Raw genomic sequence first — 17,588 nt, forward strand, 5'->3', positions numbered from 1 at the left:
TTTCAAGTTAAAATAATGAGAACTGGTGCCAGAACTGATACTGGCTATGGAAAAGGAAAGGTGCTGCGAAAAATAAAATAAAAATATGACAAATCTTAGAAAAATGAGTAGGTTATGATTCCAAAGTTTGGGATCAAAATGCTAAGCGTAGCAATTAGCGTTAATATTGTGCGATTAAAACTTAAGTGACTATATATACATTAGTTTGGCACTAAACCCTAGGCCATAACTCTTCATACGTGACTCTTGAGGGGCTGGTCAGCTGGTGCTTGGTTCTATTATCTTCCTTCACCATTTTCTTGACCAAGTTGTCACCTTTGCTTGAGTTCTTCACCTTTGAGCTTGTATACACTTGAGAGCTATTATTGTGAGGGGGTAAGGGTGCATATTCTGAGTTCTTGCCACTGTGTGAAGTCAGTTTTGAGAGCTGAGTTTGAGAGTTGGGATATGGGAACCTTGGTGATGCCATTCTCTTGAAAAAAATATCCAATTTTTATAAAAAAAATTTACAAATTTTGTATCAAATATTACATAATTAATAATGAACATTGTTTACTAAATAATAAAAATGGTAAATCTAAAATATATATATATATATATATATATATATATATATAACATTTTACTATAAAAAATACATCGCTTCAATTATTCATTTTACTTGTTGACAAATTCTGGTCCATTCCTTTTATACATCATGCGATAGCATTTCCGAACAAAAAACTCAAGATAATACCGAAATCAATCCAAACACATGATGATGACAAGATCAGAGTTCTGCCCTTTGGGTCAGTCGTTCAAATGTTTGTCGGAATGAGTGGTGCGCAGCTGCAGCAGCGAAGTCTTGGTGGCTGAGGGCGGTCCACGGTGGAAATTTTATATGATTTTATGCATGCATGGGTTTTGATTACCTGTGTCAACCTTATTGATAATTGATAACTGTTCTTTTACTATAATTTATAGGAAATGTTGTCAATTAAGGCGTACAAGGAATCTTCGTAAAGGAATATTGTCAGTTTGGTAGAGGAGAAAATTTGTTTTATCAGTAAATCACAATTATTGGGATATGATGAAAAAATAAATTTTCTGGAATGATAAAAAAAAATTATTTGGTAGACTAAAATATTATCTGAAAAATTGGTTTAAGTTTCCTTGAGTCTATTTTTGGTTGAGGATAAAATATTGCTAGAAAAATGGGTTAAAATTACCTAACTCTTGCCTATCAAATTTTGGCAGGCTGTTCCAGGGATATTTGTGTCCAAATTTTTGCTCTCCAATTTTTTTTTCCAGCTAATTCAAAATATCACACTCTGGGTGATATTCTCAAGTGGTAATTTGGATAAAATTTTATACTAATATCACATTCTCATGCAAATTAGAATCCTAAGCAAATTTTTTAAAAATCCTTATCAAACGTGGTTTTCTTTGAATCGCATGTGAACTTTCTGAGGCAACAAAATAAATTAGCATTTGGTAAATCATAAAGAAAAAAAATAGGGTTGAAGTAATTGTTTGCTAATTTGGTAAATCATGTGGATGTTGCATTGGTTAATTTTTGGGTTGAAGTGATTCTTTATATGATATTAGAGTCTTCAGTGACCCTAAGATCACGAGTTCGATCCTTACTGTTTCCACTTGTGGAATTAAATAAGCATTTGGTAAATCATAAAGAAAAAAAATAGGCCTATGCAACATCCACGTTTTAAGCCCAAAACTTTCTTGGGTGAGGGGATATGTAATAGAATAATATACATCATTAAAAAACACCTTCACCAAATACCTTAAAATTTTAGGTTGAAGTGATTGTTTACAAATATTAATATTTCATTGTTTAATAGATCGTTTATTATCATCTTAGAAGTTCCAATACATTCAAGTCAACATATATTGCAATATGTGTTCGAATCCTCCCAGTATCACCTTTGGGAGGGGTTTAAAGTCTTAATCCTGGACCCGCCCCGAATCGGATTAGTTGCGAAGCGATGAACCGATTGGAATATTTCCAAAGAAAAAACATATATTGCAATAACTCATATTCATAAGGCAGTTGAAGAAGCGCAGTACATCCTAAATTATTCTCACAGTGAGCTAGCATGGATTCAAGAGAAGAGATGCAATGTCATCCTTTGTTGATCCTTTAGAGTGAACGTAGCCATCTTCATCTTTGTAAAGAACATAAATTACACGTGATAGGTTGAGAGCTACCCTTAGGAGAGGCTTTGGCATTTCGGTAGGGTCAAGGAATTCCTCATTGATATCCTTCCAAGCACTTGTCACACGTCTATTTAATTCTTCAATGGCATCTTGCTTTGTGACACCGTGTTGCCTCATGTAGCACTCAATAGAAGACACGTCATTTCCTCTCTTCAGCTCAATCTAGTCAAAATAAAGGGAAGAAACTATCAAACATATTGTAATATAAATAAATAAGGAAGGAAGTTGATTCTAATTAATTATGATTAATTACCTCGTTGGAAACAACATCATTCATGAGTCTACAAATAACTTCTGAAGCTGTAACAATTTTAGGGTCATTGGTTAACCATTTGAAGGCCTCTTCTGTAGCAATACATCCCACCCCAATAAAGGCTGCGGCTGTGAGACAATGGTAACCACAACTTAAAAGTGCTTTATCCATGTACTCTTCCATTGTCGGTGTATAATTGTTATTGAGCCATTTGGCCTCAACAAAGTAGACTTTGGCCAACCTTTTCACCTGATATCACAATATAATTTACAATAACAAATGAAAGTTATACACATTAATTTGGAGACATAAACTATGTATTAAAATTCCTTGTTCCTAGTTAGATCCTGTCTAAATAAATAAACTCTCGCTAACGAAGGTTGGCAGATCTGGTTGAACCTTTTGTCATATTAATTGTGGCTTGGATTCGATTCTCAGTTTTCCCTTTTTGACATGGGTGTGATCTCCCCCAATCTAAGCTGTTATGTACCAAAAAAATTAAATATAACTCTTCAAGAAAAATGGAGTCAGAGTCTTACTTCATTTTTGACATATTTTACACAGAATCCTCTTCCTTCCTTGGCCATCTCTTGTTCGATTTCTTGAAAAACATCCAAGAGTGCTTGGTAGCAAAATTTCATGTAATCTGGCAGAAATTCCATGCAGCTGATATCCCACCTAAAATGTCCATTAATTATCTAAAAGGTCATCAAAAGGTTAACAAATTTAACTCTTTCTAAAATTTTAATTAATTCAAGTAGGAAATGAAAATGAACATTTCGTAGTTAATTTAATTAAACCCCAAACCTGTCTATTGCTTCGGTGAAAACATGGAGCTCTTCAAATGTACCATGAACATCATATATATCATCAATAATTGATGCCATGGATATGGCCTTGGTCATTAGCCTTCTACCAAGTGAGTATTGGGGCTCAAAATACACTCCCAGTGTCCAAAAATAATCTTCCACAATCCTATCGCGTGCAAAAGGTACTTTTGTTGCAAAATCCATATCTTTCCACCACCTAATTCATTAAACACGACCAATTTCTATAACCAAGACATGAGTGACTTGCATGTGAAACAAATTAATGCTTTCTAATTATTTATTAAAGTGGTGCATGTGGTTTAAAAACTTACTTTGAAATAATTCCAACTTCCTTCTGATGTTGTTTTTGGAGCATATTAAAATCCAATTTGGCAAATAATAGCAAAGATTCATCATGGGAAGGGTCTTCCTCGTAAGTAGAAATGTAATGCCTTGCCACTAATCTAGACACGTTCTTGCGTAGTGGCCGCTTTAAGCTATGATTGACTTTTGCAGCAAGAGAAGGACTCAATTGGGTGGTCATTAACTCAAGATGTGAGGAAGTGAAACCTAGTGCTTCATCTAATATGTCCTCTCCATGAATCCTGAGATGTGCAGCTTCATACAAGCTTAGCATTCCCTCAACATCAGTAATAATTGTTTCATTGAACTTTCCTTCCTCATTCTTGAACTTCTTGAAAACATCTGAGATTTATTAACCAACCACAATTTAACTTCATAAATTAACTTCTTGTACAATTAAAATGTTATAAAAATAGATAAGGTGGGGCCTACCAGGCGAAATGTAATATCCTTGTTGCCTCAGTAACCTAAAGAGAAGGGCAAGAGAATAGAGGTCTTCATTGAGAGTTATTATACCATTTTCAACATAACTATTGTGAATGTGTTGCAACACTTCACCAATCTCACGTTCAAAATGATAGCATAATCCCAAACGTTGGACTGAATCAATCAAGTTAGCTTGTGTCAAGGGCCTAAAGGCCTTAGCATTTATAGGCACTAGCATCTTGCTCACTTTTTCATTTAGTGTTATAATCTGTCTCTTCGTTATTTCATCCACTTCCTGCACGTATAACTTATGTGATGTGTTAGTAATATCAATAAAGATATTGTCAGGCGGGTTAGCGGGATTTCATGGCAGTGGACCACTATCAATGAGTCAGGCTACATCAAGCGGGTTCGATACAATGTCTCAACCCAAAATTTTAAAGCATTGGAATTATATGAATCCTCCCACTTATATAATTTTCGCTTAGCCCGTTATCAAACTATGTGAAACTTTATCACATTTGAATATTCCAACAGATATATACTTGAACATTAATATAACACCTTTATCCAAAATTAATTGGGTCGGTGTTAGATCAATCCAAATAAAAAGTAATTAAAATTGAGAGGGAAAAAAAGTTATACTTCATATAGATATACACCTAGATACATACACAAAATATGTGTGGCTCAAAATGATTAATTATGTCCATTAGATCACGTATATGCATGTTAGAATCATATGCATACATATATCTATATTGCACATGTAAAAAAGCTTAACAAGAATAAAGTTATATTACCATAGGTTCTAAAGCATATTGAATAAAATAATCCCCCCAAACGGTGGGATGAAAATCTGCCGAACGCCGAGAACCGGAGGAGGCGTGAGGGGTTGGAGTAACTAGTGATGAAATTGCTGAAACTGACATAGTTTTCCTTTCAGGGTTATTGAGACTATTGTTTCAAACTATATTGGGTACACTAAATGGCTACATAAACTAATAATCAGTTCACTTGAGTGCTTTGAATGGGGAAGAGCTTGTTTTTGTGTCTATATTTATAGGAGTTTCTTGGGTAAAGAGGAATTGCAACATGAAAAAAATACCTGGTTTCGGAACTAAAAAGAATATGGACTTTTTTTATGTCCGTACAATAATTGATTCCACTTCAATATACCTGTTTTAACACATGGTTCTTATAAAAAGAATCACTCACTAATCCCATCGATAACCAGAGGCGGACCCAGGAGAGATTAGGGTGGGCCACCACTCCTCTCTGATTTTTAGAATTTTTTTTTACTATATATATATATAATTTTAGGTTGAAAAAAATTAATTTTGAATTAAAAAAATAGTAATTGTCTGAAAATTTCAAAAAAACTTAATCAAACAACTTTAGAAACACAACTTTGTTTTCAAAGTGCCTACATAGAGCATATTTTTTTCTACATGTCACGTTTTTCCTCATGTCCTTTTCCTTTCGTTCTTATTCACCTCTCATGTCTGCTCCACACTCTACATATTTGGCTATTTCCTATGCCAACCTCTTTGTATATTGTGCCAGCTGCCAATTATGATAGGCTCCTTGTGGCTGAAGCTCTCCAACACAGAGTCCCACCCTCAACAGTTAGAAATGCACTTCTCTATCTCTATGATAGAATCTCCAATAAGGATTTTCATTTGGGTACCAACTAACTCCGTTTATTGTACCTTATGCTCTCTTCAAACCCTTGGGGCAAACACTCTACCCAAACGACTCTAGTATTAGTATGTGATAAAAGGAGGATGTTACGAAGTTAAATAATAAAATAGCTAAGAAAAAAAATTAAAGTTTTAAAGTTTTAAAGTTTTAAATAAAGATAAATAACACTTTAAAATTTAAAAATAAAAAAGAATAAAGAATATAAATGAGGTAGGTTATATTTACAAATTTTTTGTTTACAAACTATACTATGTATCACGAGTAGTATACGGTCAAGAAGTATGTACTACTCGTAGTACGTAGTGTAATTTATAAGAGTTTGTAAACAAAAAATTTAAAAATATAATCTTTATCAATATCCCCGCTAGCGAACATTATTGTTATCTTGAACAATATTGTTATCGTAGTGACCATTTATTTAACGTGAAAAACTTGAAAAACAAGATTGTTATCTTGAACGAGCGCGCTTGGCTTTTTTCCAACTGTTATGGTCTGATTTATAATGACCATTTATGTAACTATATACACTTTTATTCCGTTCAATTTTCATTTAAAGTATCTTGATTCTTTAGCTTTTTTTTTTGGTGAGGTGATTCTTTTGCTTTTAACTAAAAATATATGACTGTTAAATATTTTATCATTAGATAATTTTATTTCTTGTTATTAAATAATTTTTAAATAGTATCCTTCAAATATAAATTAATTAATTATATTTTAAAGATTTTTAAGGAGATAAACTCAAAAAAAAAAATTTGGTCAACCTTAAAGCATGCATGGTTTCTTTTGTGTGTGCGCGTGCGTGTGTTGCTTGTGTGGGTACGATCAACTTACACAAATATGTGTGTGTGGGTAGATCAACTTACAAAAATATAAGAATAATAAGTCTTACACTAAATTTTGCCCATTAATTTCTATATATCTAACGGTTGTAATTTATTGGGTCACACTCATTAATTTTAGGCGAATTAATGAAGGGTATTTTCGTAATTATGTTTATTTTTTATCATATACATTTTACTAAAACACTCTTCATTAATTCACCACAGAAACACCATTTATTAATCAAAACGACGTAGTTTTTGGGTAGCTGTAGATAACTTTATCTAAATTGACTGTAGAAATATTTTTTCCTATATATATATATATGGGCAAGTTATGTTTATAATTTTTTTCTTTACAACCTCAACTATGTACTCCAGGAAATACAGTCTCAAGTATTTGTACTACCCATAGTATATAGTTGAGGTTGTAAACAAAAGTTGTAAACGTAACTATTCTCATATATATATATATATATATATATATATATATATATATATATATATATATATATATATATGGGCAGGGTTGAATTTATAATTTTTTTCTTTACAACCTCATCAACTATGTACTCTGCGAGAAGCAGTCGAAAGTATTTGTACTACCCGGAGTACATAGTTGAGGTTGTAAACAAAAAAAATTGTAAACGTAACTATTCTCATATATATATGTATATATATATATATATCTTACTCTCAATTTTAATCGTTGATTTTTGATATCTGACGGTTATAATTTATTGGAAATTAATAATTAATTAATGAGAATAACCTAATTAATTACAGTCGTTTGATGGACGAAAATCAAAGGTGAAGATTGAGCGTGAGATTTATTATTCTTACACTGATATAAATTGATCATGTCCATATATATATATATATATATATATATATATATATATATATATATATATATATATATATATATATATATATATATACACGTGTGTGTGTGTGTGTGCGTGCGTGTGTGTATATGAGTGTGTGTATGTGTGAGAGAGGAGCGTTATTCTTACAACTTAAAAGTTTTACAACTTCTTACAACCTATTTTTTCATCGTTGATTTCCGTCAATCTAATGATTATAAATTATAATTATCTAATAAATGTGACACAATAAATTATAACCGTTGGATTGACGGAAATCAAAAGTAAAAAATTGTTATAAGATGTTGTAAAATTTTTAAGTTGTAAGAATAATCTTCCTCTATATATTTACAAACTCTTACAACTAAATCTTAACCATTGATTTCTGTCAATTTAACGGTTATAATTTATTGTGTTAAATTATTATCGTTAAATTGACGGAAATCTACGTTAAGATTTATTTGTAAAAGTTTGTAAATATAATTCTTCCCTATATATATATAATAAATCTTACACTTAATTTAACATGGTGATGGGGCCCACAACCTAAAAATTAAAAAAAAAAGAAAAGAAAAAGGTTGCACGGTTATGAAGGATGTGTAGGAAGGAAAACTTATCTCATATAACATGATAATAGTTTATATATATATATATATATATATATATATATATATATATATATATATATATATAGTGTTTTATTAATCTCAAGTTATCTTATGTCATAGAGACAAATTTGTGAGCTCCACCACCTGAAAAAAAGGTGGCACAGTTATCGAAGGGTGTGAAGTAGGAACAATTTATCTCAAGTAGTATGAGAATAGTTTTTCCCATATATATATATATATATATGTGAAAAATATTTTGTCCTTTTAAAGGACACAAGTTGTGTCGTTTTAGCTGTTTTTAACTATGTACTCTCAGCGTATATAGTTATAATATTAAAGTTATACCTTTTTACTTTCCACATTAGCTGACATCTTCTGAGGAGAGAGAAAAAAGTACAGCTTTAATATTATAACTATGTACTCCTGGGAGTACATAGTTGTGAGCAGCTAGAATGACAACTTATTTACCAAAAAAAAAAGAATGACACAACTTACATCTTTTAAAATGACAAACCATTTTCCTATATATATATATATATATATATATATATATATATATATATATATATATATATATATACAGGGCTTAACATTTCTGCAGCAGCCGTAGATAGTGTTATCTACAGCTGACACAGAAAAGTGGGCCCCACGGCTCTTTTTTTTTAAAAAAAAAAAAAAAAACTCAGGATCCGTTGCTGTATCCTAGGATTCGGACGCGGATCATTGGTTGCTGTAGGTACAGCAGCTGCAGAAATCGTTTTGCCATATATATATACATATATATATGGGTTTAGCGGATGTACAGTCACTGCACTTGAGGATTTGTGCAGTCATATAAAACTATGTCGATTTATAGTTTGAAAGCATTATATATAGGGAATCGTATTGTAAGAACTCGCACCGTTAATTAAGGAAGTTAATTAATTAATTAAGAGAAATTTAGAAATAATTCCATAATGGATCCACATAATTATTATGAGGCTTTAATAATTCGAACGAAAAGTGCAGATACCGGTTCTGCTACTCGGTATAAATGCGTACCGGTGAAGAATCCCAGAAAATTATTAAAAGTGTTTTTATGTCACTAGAATAATATATAGGACTTGTAAAACAAGTTTCAAGTTAAAATAATGAAAACTGGTGCCAGAACTGATATTGGCTATGGAAAAGCGCGTACCGGAAAGCTGCTGCGAAAAATAAAATAAAAATATGACAAATCTTAGAAAAATGAGTAGGTTCTAATTCCAAAGTTTGGGATCAAAATGCTAAGCGTAACAATTAGCGTTAATACTGTGCGATTAAGACTTAAGTGACTATATATACATTAGTTTGACACTAAACCCTAGGCCATACACTCTTCATACGTGACTCTTGAGGGGCTGGTCAGCTGGTGCTTGGTTCTATTGTCTTCACCATTTTCTTGACCAAGTTGTCTACTTTGCTTGAGTTCTTCACCTTCGAGCTTGTATACACTTGAGAGCTATCATTGTGAGGGGGTGAGGGTGCATATTCTGTGTTCTTGCCACTGTGTGAAGTCAGTTTTGAGAGCTGAGTTTGAGAGTTGGGTTGTGACAACTGTGACACCCAGTATATATCCGGTTTGTTATCATGTCATCGTATTAAGCCACGCTTAATTTAAAAATGCGGAATATCTTTTTATTTTCAATTATGACGTCATTATACTTAGCCAAGTTGATTACTTAATCATTTAAATAAAACCATGCCTGTATGTAAATTGCAAAAGATAGCTAACTGAATACCTCATTAATTAAAATAACATATATAAGTCTCTAGTCACGGAGCCACAACACGTAGACCGGACAACCTACTAAGTTATACAACTCAACTCAAAGTACTAACATAAAGTGGCATGGACAAGCCACATGCTCACCCAAATAAGGCACAAGCCCAACAGAAGTCTCAACATCAACAGCATAATAAAAGCAACTAAAAACATAACATCAGCAGAATATCCAGCATTCAACATGTCAGCATATTAAACAGCAATAATCATCAACTAAGCTCTGGCCTCCTGCCGCTAGAGGCATCAGCCCCAATAATACCTGAACCTGAAATAAGCGTCCCCAAACATGGGGTGAGATCTCTAAACAAGAAATCTCAGTAAGACAAGGGGTCCTCAAGGATCTTCCACCCCAAGCTCACTTACATGTGCAATACAAGTTCCAAAAGCAGTTAACAGTATAAGTTCTCAAAATAGTGCAATGCAACAGATATTCATGTCATGTGTGTTATAACTATTCTACTGATCAGAGAAATGCAGGAATACGTCTATTACCCACATAAATACCAGCCCATGTTGTACCCGCCCACAGGAATACCCCATGACTTCCTGTTTAGACGAAACACCACATACATATCATATAGCATTTGCACTTAACAGTTCAATAGCATTTCAGCAAAGCAATACATGAAAACACATCATGCATATAAACCATCCCCCCATGGGACATGGTGGAACAGACAATGGGTAAACCGAGGACACAAAAGCTTACCTTGCAAGCTAGCTATCCAAGCCAAGAGTCCACAATACCTCAGAGTCCACAAACAGCAAGATCACAATCTGTTTGGACCAACAATATTATCAATATTTATGGACAACAAGCATATGATTCAAAAACAACGCTCTTCCTTTACGTTTTACGTCTTTAGACTTCTCACAAAGTCATAAGCCCTTAATCACTCGATTCTGACTTAGTTTAATTACTACAGAAGTCCACATAAGTCGATCATGGGTCCACCAACCCAAAATGACAATCTGTATGAACAGTGCTTTCACTGTTCTTCGAAACCCAGAATATCTAGATATTCATCGGGGACATATTCGGCTGGCATAGTAAATAGAGTGGAAAACTCTATTTTTTCTTTGTCCTAAAACAGCCCCCACTGCCCAATCACTTGCACCACACATTAACTCAAAGGGCAGTGACCAGTCAGGGGCTATTATGATAGGAGTAGAAATTAATTTCTATTTTAGCTCCTCAAAGGCTTTATGACAAGCCTCATCAAAATGGAATGGGGTGTTAATTTCCAGCAAATGACTAAGAGGTTTAGAGGTTTTGGAAAAATCTTTTATAAACCTCCTATAAAAACCAACATGCCCAAAGAAAGACCTTATCCCCTTTATGTTAACAGGGGGTGGCAATTTTTCAATTTGGTCTATCTTGGCTTTATCAACCTCTAACCCAGCCTTGGATATCCTATGTCCTAACACAATGCCTTCTCTTACCATAAAATGGCACTTCTCCCAATTTAGGACTAGATTGGTCTCCTCACATCTCTTAAGGACTTTTTCCAAATTTCATAGACACTCATCATAAGAGTCCCCAAAGACACTGAAGTCATCCATGAAGACTTCCACAAACTGTTCTATCATGTCAGTAAAGATGGCCATCATGCACCTTTGAAAAGTGGCTGGTGCATTGCACAGCCCAAAGGGCATTCTCCTAAAAGCAAAGATGCCATAGGAACAAGTAAAAATGGTCTTTGGCTGGTCCTCAGGGGCTAAGGCTATTCGACTGTACCCTGAATAGCCATCTAAAAAACAGTAATATTCCTTACCAGCCAATCTATCTAACATTTGGTCAATAAAAGGCAAAGGAAAATGATCCTTCCTAATGGCTTTGTTGAGTTTTCTGTAGTCCATACAGATCCTCCAACCAGTGACAGTCCTAGTGGGTATTAGTTCTTTTTTTTCATTTTCCACAATAGTGATCCCACCATTCTTAGGGACACACTGTACTGGGCTGACCCAATTACTGTCAGAAACAGGATATATGATCCCAGCATCCAGCCACTTAATAATTTTCTTTTTTACTACCTCTTTCATGATTGGGTTAAGCCTTCTTTGCTGCTCTCTAGAGCTGCTGGTTGGGTCAGTAAAAAGGATTTTATGTGTGCAATAGGAAGGGTTAATTCCTTTTATGTCTGCCAAAGACCAACCTATAGCCCTCTTAAATTTTTTTAAAACAGTCAGCAACTGTTCTTCCTCTAACATAGTGAGCAGGTTGGACACTATAACAGGCAAGGTGTCTTGTTCTCCTAAGTAAGCATACCTAAGGTGATTAGGCAGAGGCTTGAGCTCTAACACAGGGGGCTCTTCAATTGAGGGTTTGGGAATTTTTAACCCTCTCTTGGCCAATTCTAAGGACTCAAAATTTTTATTTTTCCAAACCACATCAGATCTGGAATTTAACCATTTAACCACTTCCTCTGAATCAGTTTGACTGATTTCAAGACCCTCAAAACCAGAAATTTGTAAATAGTCCAATGCAGACTCATGCAAAAATTTATCTTTGACTACACAGTCAATGATATCTAGCCTAGAACACTCCTCTATGTCTCTTGGGTATTTCATGGCTTTCAAAATATTAAATTTTACTTGCTCACCATTCACATTCATAGCCAACTCACCCTCCTTAACATCTATCACAGCCCCACCAGTGGCTAAGAAAGCCCTTCCTAAAATTATAGGCACCTCTCGGTCTTCCTCATAGTCCAAAATAATAAAGTCAGCAGGTAGAATGAATTTATCTACCTTCACCAAGACATTCTCTACTTTCCATTCCGGATAAACTAAGGACCTATCAGCCAACTGTAAAGTGACAGTGGTGGGATTAGGCTCTCCTACTTTCAGCTTTTTGTACACACTCAATGGCATTAAGTTGATACTAGCACCTAAATCACACAATGTTCTGCCTATGTAGTGGTCTCCTATGGTACATGGGATTGTAAAACTTCCTGGGTCTCCTAATTTAGGAGGTATCTTACTAAGTAGATATTGACTGCTCTCTTGTGTAAGAGCAACAGTCTCAAACTCTTCTAGCCTCCTTTTTCTTGAAAGAATTTCTTTCATGAATTTCACATAAGTGGGCATTTGTTCTAATGCATCCACAAATGGAATGTTGACATGCAACTGTTTTAGGAGGTCTAAAAATTTCCTAAACTGATTATCTTGCTTCTGTTTTTGTAACCTTTGAGGAAAAGGTGGTGGAGGTCTTTTTGAGGCAGCAGGTGTCTCATTATTTGGCTTAGGGGCCGAACCCCTTGAAGTGGATTTTTCCATGGAATTATTCCCTAAAGGCTCATCTATAGGGGGCTGATTGTCTGGTTCAACCAGAATGAGCAAGGGGTCACTATGCGCTGCCCCTTGGGGGCTGTTATGAACAACAAAATCCTGAATAGGTTCAGAATTTGCATCTTTTTCTTTTTGCATGTTCTCTTCTTCTCTTTTTTTTTACGGTGGAAGGTCTAACCACAGCTTCTGGCTGATTTACAGATCTGCCATTTCTAAGCTCTATCATATTGCATTGCTCTTTATTTCTCCTAGGCTCTTCAGTGTTACTAGGCAAGGTACCAGGAGGTCTGGTATTCATAGTGTTTGCTAAATGGCCTAGTTGGGATTCTATGTTCCTCAAGGATGCTGAAATACTTTGCACAACAGCTTCCAAGCTGTTTTGCTTGGTCTCATTTTTAACCAAATATTCCCTTAACAAAGCTTCTAAGGAAGAAGGTGGAGCAATAGGCATCTCACTAGGTTGAACAACAGCTTGTTGCCTTGAAGTTTGTTGGTAATTCTGGGTAGGAAAAGGTATTTTTGTTTGGGCATTAGAAGGGCCAGCTTGCTGCCCTTGCCCTTGGAAATATTGAGGCTGTTGGTTCTGCCTCCATCCCTGGTTAAAGTTATTGGGAAAATTATTTTGGTTTCTATTTTGGTTTCCCACATAAAACACAGATTCTGGGTTGGATGGGCAGCTATCATACAAATGGGGCCCACCACAGCAAACACAAGTTACACTTGTGTTTATTGCGTTAACTTGAGGTTGGGTCACAGGTATTTGAGGTGTAGGTACAGGAACTTGGGGTTGAGACAATCTTGCCTCAATGGTTTGTCCTTGGGTTCTCACTAAATTGGACAATGCATCAAACTTGGCTGAAAGGGCTGTTACAGGGTCTATCTCATGTAAACCAGCCACTCTCCTTGGCTAATTTCTCTCTTCAGGCCATTAGGCATAATTTTGAGTCATTTGTTCTAACAACTCATGGGCTTGGTTAAAGGACATAGTCATAAACATGCCATTAGCAGCAGAATCTGCCAAGGCCCTGTTTTGAGTATTCAGACCATTATAAAGGGTTTGTAACACTGCCCAAGATGGCAAACCATGGTTGGGGCATTGCTTAAGAAGGTTCTTATACCTCTCCCACACATCCATTAATGTCTCACCATCCCTCTGCATGAAGTTAGCAATATCACCTCTAGTTTGCACTATCTTATTGGAGGGGAAAAATTTCATAATGAATTTCTCAGCAAGGGCGTGCCAATTGGTTATGGAGTTGGATGGAAGGGAGTTCAACCACTCTTTGGCTTTGTCAGCCAGTGAATGAGGGAAAAGCTTCAATCTTAGCACATCATCCGAGATGTTGGGATTCCTAAAAGTGTTGGCCACTTCTATGAAATTTCTAAGGTGCTTGTGTGGGTCTTCCATCAACAACCCATGGATCTGCCCCATGTTTTAGAGCATGGTGAACATCCCCGGTTCTAGCTTAAAGGGCACTCCATTCACAGGTTGAGCTATGCTTGGATCTAACTCATCCAACACAGGTATGATGAAGTCCATCATGGACCTATCATTGTCATTTATGACAGGTGGGTTCTCTATCCTTGCAGGTCCTCCTACCCCATCATTCCCATTTACACTTCTTAAATCCTCTATTTCTTCAACTTCTAGAAGTGGAATTTGCCTATGTGCTCTCTGGGCTCTTCTCCTAACTCTAAATGTCCTTTCAGGTTCTGGATCAATAGATTCTAAGAACGGGTGTGGAGTTGCACTCATATGCACCCTTTTTAACTAAAACAGGTAAACCTGACTTAGCTAAAACACCTAGATTACTAACCAATTTTTATGCAAAACAAGCAAAAAATAAACAAACAAGAACCTGCAAACAGAAAAGTCCCAAGACAGTTCACAGCTTCATAAGGCAGCTCACTAACAGAGTGAGACTTATAATTAAAATAAAACTGTAACTACAAAATTATGAAATAAAATAACAACTATGAACTATTAGACTAAAAAAAAATTAAATGACATAAAAAAAACAGAATATGAACAGAACAAAGTTTTAAGCTATTAATATTCACGAACTACAGTAACACACCTGAAACAGAATTCAAATTAAGCTAAACTAGAAACAACAAAAATAAACAATTCAGAAATAGCAATCACACAAAAACTTGATCATGTACGCCTCGATCCCCGGCAACGGCGCCAAAAACTTGTTGCCTTGCTAACAGTTGTGCAAGTATGCGCGCAAGTATACGCGACAACAAGTAATATAGGGCTTTTTATGAGTCCCAGTTATCGTTCCCACAAGGATCTTTGCGTTTTAACTTGAAAGAAATGGTAATTGCTAAAAGAACTAAAAATAAAAACAAATAAATTTAAATGCTGCTACTGTTCTAAACTAGTGTACTGAAAATATTTTTGTGGAGATTTTCTCTTTTTAAAACAATGAACTCAGTTGATGAAATGATCTTTTTAACTATTTCCTAGAAAGATGACTAAACTAAAAGACTTGTAATATATTTTTTTATGATTTTCTTTTAAGATTAAAAAAATAATTTCGAAGTTAAACAAAAAACAACAAGTGACAAAGATTGGTTTTAAAATCAGTATTTGGAAATGAGTTGGGTTTTCAATTTCCCTTTCACTCTAACGTCATTAGGATGCTTTAATATAAAACAGAAAATGCTTTCAGCTTAACGGAAATATTAAGGTAATTGTTGTTTCCCAACAACAATTTTCTTCCACTGACAACAGTTGGCATATCCCTATGTCACTGTTGTCATAGGATCTTAAAGAAAAATTTTCACAAGTTACATGGGGGTAACTTCATCCCTGAAGCCATATCCATTGAGAGAAATTTTTCTCTCAACTTTCCATGTGCTCACAGTGGGGTCTAATGTGAGTTATTTCCCAATAACCTCACACCACTAAGAGCTGACTATGTGTGATCATCACATAGTCAAACTCAGCAATAAACATGCACAGTAAACAAACTGAAAATAACCATGTAAACATTAAAACATCATCCAATAACACTGAGTTCCGGGTACTTTATCCAACCCAACTCTCAGAAAAATTAGCTCATCACCACAGGTTGATGAGCTAAAATACAACAAGTGTTCATAATGAAAATAGGAACTTTAAAATGTACTGGAAATAAAAACTCAGGAACAATCAACAGCCGATAGTCCTGACCACATTGCTCATAAAATTTACGAAATAAAAATACTACAAATCAAGACAGAAAAACTAAAAATATTCTCAAAGAGCAGAAAAATAAATTCAACGAAGAGCAGAGAGGTGGGGAGAGAGTAGATGCCTACAAAAAAAACCCTTTGTTGCTCCTATATAGCTGCTCCAAAATCATCCCCTCCAACGTACGCTCCTTGCTCCTCTCAATCGTGGGTGTCTCCTTGTACGATTCAACAACGCACCTCAAAAAGTAGCCATTTCCACTAACGACCTCCAGTTCATCAACTCTTTTGGATTTTTCTGGATTGAACCAAGAATCGGTTAGGGTTTGTGTGGGTTGGTCTGATTCAAAAACTGAACCGTGGTGGAAGGTGAGGGTTCTTGTCTAGGATGTAAAGCAAATGGTGAATCAGTTTATTTGCTCGATTCCCAGAAAAGACCGTGATGGATGGTGAGGGTGGGTCTGTGCTAGGTTTTTCTTTTCTTTTCTCCTTTCTCACGATTCTGACTTGTCTCTTTAGCTCTCTTTCCTTATTCTTTTCTTCTTTCCTTCTTTCTTTAGCTTACTTCGGGCTTCTGATCAATCAAATGACTGGCCCATTTTTTCTTCTTTCTTTAGCATGGGAAAATAATACCTATTGGGCCTGAAACACCACAATTCAGCCCATTAACACTCTAAATCAGAAATCACCATTTCAATGCAATAATTGGAGTTTTTATTAACAAAGATATTCTTTTCATTCCCATTTTATCATCAAATCACATGCTCTAAGTCATAATTCATGGACTTATCACAACACTTCACCAATCTCACGTTCAAAATGATAGCATAATCCCAAACGTTGGACTGAATCAATCAAGTTAGCTTGTGTCAAGGGCCTAAAGGTCTTAGCATTTATAGGGACTAGCATCTTGCTCAATTTTGCTTTTAGTGTTATAATCTGCCTCTTCATTATTTCATCCACTTCCTGCACGTATAACTTATGTGATGTGTTAGTAATATCAATAAAGATATTGTCAGGCGGGTTAGCGGGATTTCATGGCAGTGGACCACTATCAATGAGTCAAGCTACATCAAGCGGGTTCGACACAATGTCTCAACCCAAAACTTTAAAGCATTGGATTTATGTGAGCCTTCCCACTTATATAATTTTCGCTTAGCCCGTTATCAAACTATGTGAAACTTTGTCACATTTGAATATCCTAATAGATATATACCTGAACATCAATATAACACCTTTATCCAAAATTAAT

General features: G+C 35.0%; 1 protein-coding gene and 1 non-coding gene across 2 annotated transcripts; one reads left to right on the forward strand and one right to left on the reverse strand.

The window, feature by feature from the left end:
* Positions 1-1,958: 1,958 nt before the first annotated feature.
* On the reverse strand, positions 1,959-5,072 carry LOC133317582 (probable terpene synthase 2). The gene is made up of 7 exons (XM_061519440.1): positions 4,869-5,072; positions 4,072-4,360; positions 3,609-3,981; positions 3,275-3,493; positions 3,007-3,145; positions 2,468-2,716; positions 1,959-2,376 (listed from the first exon to the last, which is right to left on the reverse strand). Exons 1-7 carry the CDS (start codon positions 4,995-4,997, stop codon positions 2,089-2,091), a joined length of 1,686 nt encoding a protein of 561 aa, XP_061375424.1. The 5' UTR covers positions 4,998-5,072; the 3' UTR covers positions 1,959-2,088.
* Positions 5,073-14,235: 9,163 nt separating this feature from the next.
* On the forward strand, positions 14,236-14,341 carry LOC133317583 (small nucleolar RNA R71). The gene has a single exon (XR_009752343.1). It is a non-coding gene; the product is annotated as a small nucleolar RNA R71 (small nucleolar RNA).
* The last annotated feature ends 3,247 nt before the right edge of the window (positions 14,342-17,588 follow it).

The sequence above is a fragment of the Gastrolobium bilobum genome, unplaced genomic scaffold (genome assembly GCF_033153095.1).
Source record: "Gastrolobium bilobum isolate Gb01-03AN ecotype WA unplaced genomic scaffold, APGP_CSIRO_Gbil_v1 utg122753, whole genome shotgun sequence".
Lineage (NCBI taxonomy): Eukaryota > Viridiplantae > Streptophyta > Magnoliopsida > Fabales > Fabaceae > Gastrolobium > Gastrolobium bilobum.

Excerpts from the sequence above, each read along its gene's own strand:
- LOC133317582 (XM_061519440.1), bottom strand. The coding sequence starts at position 4,997 with ATGTCAGTTTCAGCAATTTCATCACTAGTTACTCCAACCCCTCACGCC. Across the intron at positions 3,982-4,071 it reads AGGATATTACATTTCGCCTG|ATGTTTTCAAGAAGTTCAAG; the intron begins GTAGGCCCCACC and ends AATAAATCTCAG. Across the intron at positions 3,494-3,608 it reads GAAGTTGGAATTATTTCAAA|GTGGTGGAAAGATATGGATT; the intron begins GTAAGTTTTTAA and ends TTAATGAATTAG.